Genomic DNA, 8,488 nt, shown 5'->3' with positions numbered 1-8,488 from the left:
ACGAGATCGCTCCCGATCTCCTCAAAGGAGACGGAGAAGTCCCCGCAGAAGTTGTTCCAGATGCACACCGAGCCCCCGATCAGAATCAAAAAGTCAAGGGGAGAGCGGGGAGGTGCCAAGAAGAAGGCGAGACCCCCTGATTTACACCCGGCCTCTGACGGGACAAACCGCAGAGGGGAACCGAGAAGGCAGTAGAGAAAAACCAAGGAGAATGCGACGTCCCACAATCATCGGGGCAACCCATTTCCATCATTCTATCCTCAAGGTCCGGCTACTGAAGCACTTCGATAAGCCAACGGACATGAGGTACGATGGGATCCAAGACCCCCAAGAGCATCTAATGGCCTTCGAGGCCATGATGAACTTAGAAGGGGTGGGCGATGAAGTGAGATGTCGCGCCTTCTCCGTCACCTTAGCGGGCCCGGCAATACATTGGTTCAAGGCCCTCCCCCAAGGCTCCGTGACGAACTTCGTGGACATCACCCGCGCCTTCCTGGCTCAGTTTACCATACATATTGCTAAAGCGAAGCACCCGATCAACTTGTTCGGGGTGACACAAAGAAGCGGCGAACCGACCAGGAGGTACCTAGATAGGTTCAATGACGAGTGCTTGGAGATTGACGGCCTAACCGACTCGGTAGCCAGCTTGTGCTTGACGAATGGGTTGCTGAACGAGGATTTTAGGAAACACCTTACCACCAAGCTCGTGTAGACAATACAAGAAATCCAAAACGTGGCTAGAGAATATATCAATGATGAAGAGGTTAGTCAGGTCGTGGCAGGCAACAAGCGGCAGCCAACCTACAACCATGCTCGACAGTTCGGTAACAGGGAAAGGCTTAGGGAGCACTCCAAGGACGGAGCTCTAGCTAAAACCTTCAAGCCGTTCCCCTCGGGTAGGGAAGTTTACCAAGTACACCCCCTGGCAGCCCTAATTGTTGAAGTTTATCAGCAGATCGCCGACAAAGGCATCCTGTCAAAGCCCCGACAACTCAAGGATAGGACGGGAGGGAAAAAACTTCTATTGCGACTACCACAAGGACTACGGCCTCAAGACCCAAGATTGTTTCGACCTGAAAGATGCTCTGGAGCAGGCGATCTAGGAAGGCAAGTTGGCTGAATTCTCGCACCTCATAAGAGAGCCCCGGAGGCGGGATCGCGATTGATCTGGCGACGACAAGAACCGCACCGTGAGACAGAGGCAAGAACCTAAGGAGGACAATGAACGCGGCCTTACGATCGTGAACGTTGTGGTCAGGAGAGACATGGCTCCTAGGTCAAAGTCGGCATGCAGGAAGGACGCCAAAGCCCTGGCGGTATTATCATCCAACCCCGCACCTCCCCCCCAGAAGATTTCAGCCAATAGCATTCGGTCCAGAAGACCAATTGTTTGACGACTTAACGGAGAACCCTCCCATGGTGATCATAGCAAGAGTGGGGTCTGGTCTGGTCAGGCGAATCCTCGTGGACACCGGGGCCGATTCGAACATCCTGTTTCGAAACATTTTCGATGCTCTGGGTCTCCGGGACTCCGACCTAAGGACCCACCAGCACGGTGTGGTTGGCTTGGGTGACAACTTTATTAAGCCTGATGGGATAGTCTCCCTACCGATCTCAATAGGGGGAGGCCGAGAGAAAAGGTCGGTAATGGCGAAGTTCGTTGTTTTAAGGGACTCCATGGCCTACAACATCATCTTGGGTAGGAAAACCATCAATGAGTTCGGAGCAGTAATTTGTACTAAGCTACTGGTGATAAAGTTTGTTTCTGATAATGGGTCAATTGGATCTGTCAAGGGAGATTTGGAAACGGTGGTCGCTTGCGACAACGCCAGTTTCTCCCTAAGAAAGAAGTCCAAAGAAGCATCCAGAGTCTTCTTGGCCGACCTAGACGCACGAGTCGACGACAAACCCAGGCCAAAACCCGAAGGAGTCCTCAAGAAATTTAGGGTCGGCGACTCGGAAGAAAAGTTCACCTTCATGAACAGGAACCTCCCTCATGACCTAAAAGAACCATTGGTGGAGATGATCCGGGAAAACGGCGACTTATTCGCCTAGACACCAGCCGACATGCTGGGGATTGACCCCCAGATCATGTCGCACCACCTAGCTGTGAAGGCGAAGGCTATGCCAGTGGCGTAAAAGAGGAGAAAAATGTCCCAGGAAAGAGCTGGCGAGGTGGCCATGCAAACGGCCAGCCTGCTAGAGGCGGGGTTCATCCGGGAACTAGACTACTCGACTTGGCTTTCGAATGTAGTCCTAGTTAAGAAGCCCAACGGGAAATGGAAAATGTGCATGGACTATTCTGACCTCAACAAGACCTGCCCCAAGGATTCTTTCCCCTCCCTAATATTGATGCTCTTGTTGACGCGGCTGCGGGATACCGGTATCTGAGTTTCATGGACACATACTCTGGCTACAACCAGATACCGATGCACCGGCCAGATGAAGAAAAGATGGCATTCATAACGCCAGGGGGAACGTACTGCTATAAAGTGATGCCATTTGGACTGAAGAACGCAGAAGCTATGTACCAAAGGCTAATGAACAAGATATTCAGCGATCTTATCGGCAAGACGGTGGAAGTGTATGTAGACGACATTCTGGTAAAGACCATCAAGGCTGAGGACCTCATCGGTGATCTAGAGAACGTGTTCGCGTCTCTTTAGCGGCACGGCATGAGGCTTAACCCGCTCAAGTGCGCATTTTCCATGGAAGCCGGAAAATTCTTGGGGTTTATGATAACCGAAAGAGAAGTAGAGGCTAACCCGGAGAAATGCGAAGCAATCTTACAAATGAAGAGCCCAGGATGCATAAAAGACATCTAGAGATGGGTGGGAAGGCTCACCGCACTATCCCGCTTCCTCGGCGCATTGGCCGCCAAAGCTCTGCCATTCTTCAACTTGATGAAAAAGGGGATAGTATTCGAATGGACCCCGGCGTGTGAAGAAGCCTTCAAGCACTTCAAGGATATAATCTCGGCACCGCCTGTCCTTGGAAAACCTAAGAATGGAGAGGCGTTGTACCTGTACTTAGCAATAACTGATGAGGCTTTGGCAACAGTCCTAGTGCGAGAAGAAGGAAAGATCCAGCAACTAATCTATTTTGTAAGTAAGGTGTTACAAGGGGCGGAGCTGAGGTACAGTAAGCTAGAGAAGCTAGCATATGCACTCCTGACCTACTCCCGTAGGCTGTGACAGTACTTCCAAGGATACCAGATAATCGTTAGGACGGACTAGGCAATCCGCCAAGTACTCCAGAAACCCGATTTGGCGGCCAGGATGATGACCTGGGCAATCGAACTGTCTAAATATGACTTGCAGTACGAACCCAGACATGCGATCAAGGCCCAAGCCATGGCTGAGTTCCTGGTAGAAGTAACGGGAAGCCCTCCCAAGACGCTGAGCACACGGTGGAAGCTCCATGTGGACGGAACCTCCAACCAAACATTCGGGGGAGCGGGGATCATCCTGGAAAGTCCAACTGGAGTCGTATATGAGCAATCGGTCAAGTTTGAATTCCTGGTGTCCAACAGTCAAGCGGAATACGAGGCCCTTCTTGGCGGCCTAGTCCTGGCAAGAGAGGTCGGGGCCACCAGAGTAAAAGAGTATAGCGACTCTCAGGTCGTGACTTCACAGATTAATGGAACTTACCAAGCCAGAGATTCACTATTGCAGAAATATTTGGAGAGGGTCAAAAAGTTGAGCGAGGAGTTCGACGAGGTCACGGTGCAGCACGTTCCGAGAGTGAGGAACACCCGGGCAGACCTCCTATCAAAACTGGCGAGTACAAAGCCAGGAACAGATAACCAGTCTCTGATTCAAGGTTTAGTGAAAGAACCAACGGTGACCCTACATATAACACGGGAAACCGACCCTCCCTCCTGGGTGGACCCAATCATTGAGAAGCGGTAAAGGCCTAAGAAGAGAAGCGGCCAAGTATACGATAATACAAGGCCAACTGTTTAAGAAAGGGCTCAACCAACCCCTATTGAAGTGTCTGCGCCCCGACCAAACGAACTACGTGTTAAGGGAGGTCCATGAGGGATGTTGTGGCCACCACATCGGGGGAAGGCCTTAGCGCAGAAGGTCGCCAGGGCCAGCTATTACTAGCCCTCAATGACGGCAAATTCTAAAGAGTTTGTGAAGAAGTGCAGAAGATGCCAGGAGAACACCAACTTCCACAAAGAGACAGCAGCCGAACTAAGCCTACTGATGGCCCCTCGACCATTCTCACAATGGAAAGTCGATCTGTTAGGGCCTTTCCCGGTCAGACCGGACAGGTCAAGTACCTAATTGTCGCGATCGACTATTATACCAAGTGGGTAGAGACCGAGCCGCTGTCCAGCATATCCTCGGCTAATTGTCAGAAGTTCATGTGGAGACAAGTAATAGCCAAATTTGGGGTCCCGGAGGTCGTCATCTCGGACAATGGGACACAGTTTTCCAACAAGAAATTCGGAGAGTTTCTCACCGGCTTGGGCATAAGGCAGAAACTCTCGTCTGTTGAGCACCCCCAAACCAACGGCCAAGTCGAAGCTGCGAACAAGGTCATCCTACAAGGCCTCAAGAAGCGACTTGACCAAAAAAAGGGAGCATTGGTTAGCCTCGGTCCTCTGGTCCTATCGCACAACACAGCAGTCATCTACCGAGGAGACGCCCTTCCGGCTCACCTATGGGGTGGATGCGATAATACCCGTGGAGATCGGGAAACCAAGCCCACGACTACTTTTGCGAGGAGTAGAAGAAGCCGTAGAAAAGGACTTGGTGGATGAAGCTAGAGAGATGGCCCACTTGTCGGAGACGGCATTGAAACAAAGGATAGCCCTGCGTTATAACGCCAAAGTACTCAAGAGAAAGTTTGAGCAAAGCGACCTGGTCTTACGACGCAACGATGTCGGACTCCCGACTCCAGGGGAAGGAAAGTTGTCGGCAAATTGGGAAGGCCCGTATAGGGTAAAGGAAGTGCTCGAAAACGGCGCTTACAAATTGGAACGTTTGGACGGCAGAGAGGTTTTGAGAACCTGGAACGCGAGCAACCTAAGAAGGTTCTATTCCTAGTGCCGGACTAACCGGTTTAGTAAGACCCGTATTACTTTATGTTTGGATTATTTTCCATTAATTGTTTAGTTGGAATTCATCGTCTCCTTTTTTGACGTTAATTGTTTCATATTTATTCAAATTAATCAAGTCACTTTGCCAAGTAGAAGTAACAGGCGCCTTAACAACACGGTATACCAGGACTGATCACCCCGGGAACCACTGAAGTAGTAAACGCCACAATAAACGGACACTAAAATGGTAAAATCCATGACCTGACTTCGTTAATTACCAACGGAACGGTAAACAAGTATAAACGAATAGCTAATTACCAATAAAACAATAAGAAAACATCAAACAAGTTAATTACTAATAAAGCGGCGAACAAACAGTTTTGTTGCATACCGACAAAACGATGAACAAGTTCGCCAAAACTACTAAAGTGTTCAAAGATGTACAAATTACAAGATCCAAACAAAATACAAGTGAGATTACATCATTTCTTCGGAATATTAACTAGCTTGCCATCCTTGATGGTCTTGAGAACCCTAACAGCAGAGGTGTCGATGTCGGGAGCTAGCAGCTTCACCTGAGCCTTGATGACCTCCTCAGTCATCAAGATGACATTCTTACCTTGCTTTACGGTCTCCTTGTACTTCTTCTTCAGATCAGCTGCTTCGATCTTGGCTGCGGTTGCCGATGAAAGAGCCTCATCACGCTCCTTCTCGAGTTCTGATAAACCACTATTTTATGGTTTATCTTGTACTCAATTGAGTGGATTTTATCAATCTTTCATACACTTATTCATATGATTTGCATGAGTTTACGTTTTCCTTCCTGATTTTGTGCTATGATTGAAAACATGCTTCTTTGGTCTTAATTTTGATATGTTTAATCTTCTCTTATTACCATTCAATGCCTTGATATGTGTGTTAAGTGTTTTCAGAGATTACAGGGCAGGAATAGCTTAGAGGATGGAAAGGAAGCATGCAAAAGTGGAAGGAATACAAGAAGTTGAAGGAACTGCAAAGCTGTTAGCCTGACCCTCTCGCACTAAAACAACCATAACTTGAGCTACGGAGATCCAAATGTTGCGGTTCCAGTTGCGTTGGAAAGCTAACGTCCGGGCTTCGATTTGATATATAATTTGCCATAGTGTCCATACAGCTAGGCGACGTGAATGCGTGCTCCACGTGGACGCGTCGCAATGACGAAAATCAGCGTGGCAGATTTCACAATCAGCGATTTCTGGGCTATTTCCGACCCAGTTTCAAGCCCAGAAAACACAGATTAAAGGCTGCAAAGTGGAGGAATGAAGGGAGACGACGGATATTTCACTTTTCATAATTTAGATGTAGTTTTAGAGAGAGAGAGAGAGGCTCTCTCCTCTCTCTTAGGATTTAGGATTAGGATTCCTCTTAAAGGAATTAGGATTTCTTATTATTTCAACTTACAATTTCTTCTGAGTTCCAGGTTCAATGTTCCTTTTATTTATTTTTCCAATTTAATTTATGAACTTTTCAATGTTAGATTTGAATATTCTATTTAATATAATTTGAGGTATTTTCAGATCTATGATTTGTTTCTTTTATTTATAATATAAATAATTTAGAATTTTTTCTTTTGGCTTTGGTTAAGTGATTGGTGATGCTTGAGTTATCAAACTCGAGGTGTTGACTGAAAATTGGAATTCTTTGCTGATTAATTTGGATTCCACTAACTCTAGTCTTTCCAAGGGAAAGACTAGGACTTGAGGATTCATATTGATTTATCCACCTGACTTACCTTTGTAGTTAGAGTAGGAGCAAAATCCAATTCTCATCACAATTGATAAGGATAACTAGGATAGGACTTCCAGTTCTCATACCTTGCCAAGAGCTTTTCTAGTTAGTAGTTTATTCCTTTTTCCATTTATTATTCTTGCTTTTTATCTTATACATTAAAAAAAAAACCCCAAAAACATATCTTTTTCCATAACCAATAATAAATCATACCTCCCTGCAATTCCTTGAGAAGACGACCCGAGGTTTAAATACTTCGGTTATCAATTTCAAAGGGGTTTTGTTACTTGTGACAACCAAACTTTTGTAAGAAAGGAATTCTTGTCGGTCTAGAAGCTATACTTACAACGGGAATTTATTTGTGAAAATTCTAGATCGTGCGAGAGTTTCGTTCTTCAAGCTCCTTCACCCGACCTTGAGCAGCATTGAGCTGACCCTCCAAGGAAAGCTCCCGCTCAGTAAGATGCGCAACGGCAGCATCGGAGGTCTTAATCTTCTCCTCAGCTTCAGCTAGCTGTGTCTGGAGCGACTTGACCTCAACCTTGTACTTGTTATTAGCCTAGACAGATGACTCAAGCTTGTTCTCCAGTGATCGCGCCCCAGCCAAGGCGATTTCTGCTTTTCTTGCTATGGCGGCTCCCCGGAGCAAGGTACGGTGCATCCATCTGGACTGCGAGAAGAGATCCCCACCATGGAAGAAATCCTCCGTGCCGGAGAGCAGTTGGGAATCAATGAAGTTCCCGGCATCGAAGTTCTTCTCCATCACCGTGAGGATCCCTCGGGGCTAGAGGACGGTTTCTTCTTTCTTGTGTTGTCAACAACAATCACCTCTTCATCCTCCACCTCGATCTCTGGTTGGGGACCCAGACCAGCACCGGTCCCAATCACCTTACCCTGGGTGGGTTGGGACTGAGCCTCAGCCTCGACGGCATCATTAGGAGGCACCTCGTCGTTGGGAGTGGCAGAGTCATCATCACTATCATCAGCAAGAAATGTATTAAACAAATCACCAAGTCCAACTTGCTCGCCAGCCATCGATACTGAAACAAAACGTGAAAACTAGTTAGTCGTTAAACCGGTTAAATAAACAAGGGTAATAGCAAACACGAGTGCACCACTAAACGACTACTCACATATATAACTCCTAGCCATATCCCGATCACCCATGAGGAGATGGGGATTAACATGATTCTTTCCGAAAATGGGTAACAACACGTCGGCGATCCTCTTGTTCTTGGGAGACAACCCTTTGTACATCACCTTAGTAAAGGAGTTAGCTCCCGCCCCGAAACTCCAGTAGGTCGGGATGCGATGTTCTCCCTCCAACGTCAACCAAAAGGGGTGCTGACATTCAGCCGGGCGAACCTTAAAGTACTTATCCTTGAAACCATGATACGGATCCTCAAATAGGCCAAAGATCCTCTGACCTTGGGCTGACCAGAAAGACAAGAAGCCTTTTTTGGCCTTCTCCTCTTTAGAAGGGTTTGTCAAGGTAAAAAGGAATAAAAATACCTCAATAGATGTCGGCAGCTCTAAGTACTCACAGACCATCTCGAAACAGCAGATAGAAGCCCAGGTGTTCGGATGCAACTGAGACGGCGCCACATCGCAACGGTTAAGCAACGCCATTTGAAAAGGGGAGAAGGGGATGCGAACCCCAAGGTGGGTGAA

The 8,488-nt window shown here is 47.5% G+C and overlaps 2 protein-coding genes across 2 annotated transcripts; both read left to right on the top strand.

Moving 5' to 3' along the window:
• The first annotated feature begins 211 nt into the window (after positions 1-211).
• LOC112742531 (uncharacterized) lies at positions 212-712 on the top strand. Its single transcript, XM_025791770.1, has one exon. The coding sequence runs from the start codon at positions 212-214 to the stop codon at positions 710-712; it is 501 nt and encodes a 166-aa protein (XP_025647555.1).
• Positions 713-3,353: 2,641 nt separating this feature from the next.
• Positions 3,354-3,911, top strand: LOC140178574 (uncharacterized). The gene has a single exon (XM_072215765.1). The coding sequence runs from the start codon at positions 3,354-3,356 to the stop codon at positions 3,909-3,911; it is 558 nt and encodes a 185-aa protein (XP_072071866.1).
• The last annotated feature ends 4,577 nt before the right edge of the window (positions 3,912-8,488 follow it).

This window comes from Arachis hypogaea, chromosome 14 (genome assembly GCF_003086295.3).
Source record: "Arachis hypogaea cultivar Tifrunner chromosome 14, arahy.Tifrunner.gnm2.J5K5, whole genome shotgun sequence".
NCBI lineage: Eukaryota > Viridiplantae > Streptophyta > Magnoliopsida > Fabales > Fabaceae > Arachis > Arachis hypogaea.
This window is presented reverse-complemented; position numbering and strand designations above follow the sequence as displayed.

What these genes read in the sequence shown, in the direction of transcription:
- LOC140178574 (XM_072215765.1), top strand. Translation starts at nt 3,354, where the DNA reads ATGGCTGAGTTCCTGGTAGAAGTAACGGGAAGCCCTCCCAAGACGCTG.
- LOC112742531 (XM_025791770.1), top strand. Translation starts at nt 212, where the DNA reads ATGCGACGTCCCACAATCATCGGGGCAACCCATTTCCATCATTCTATC.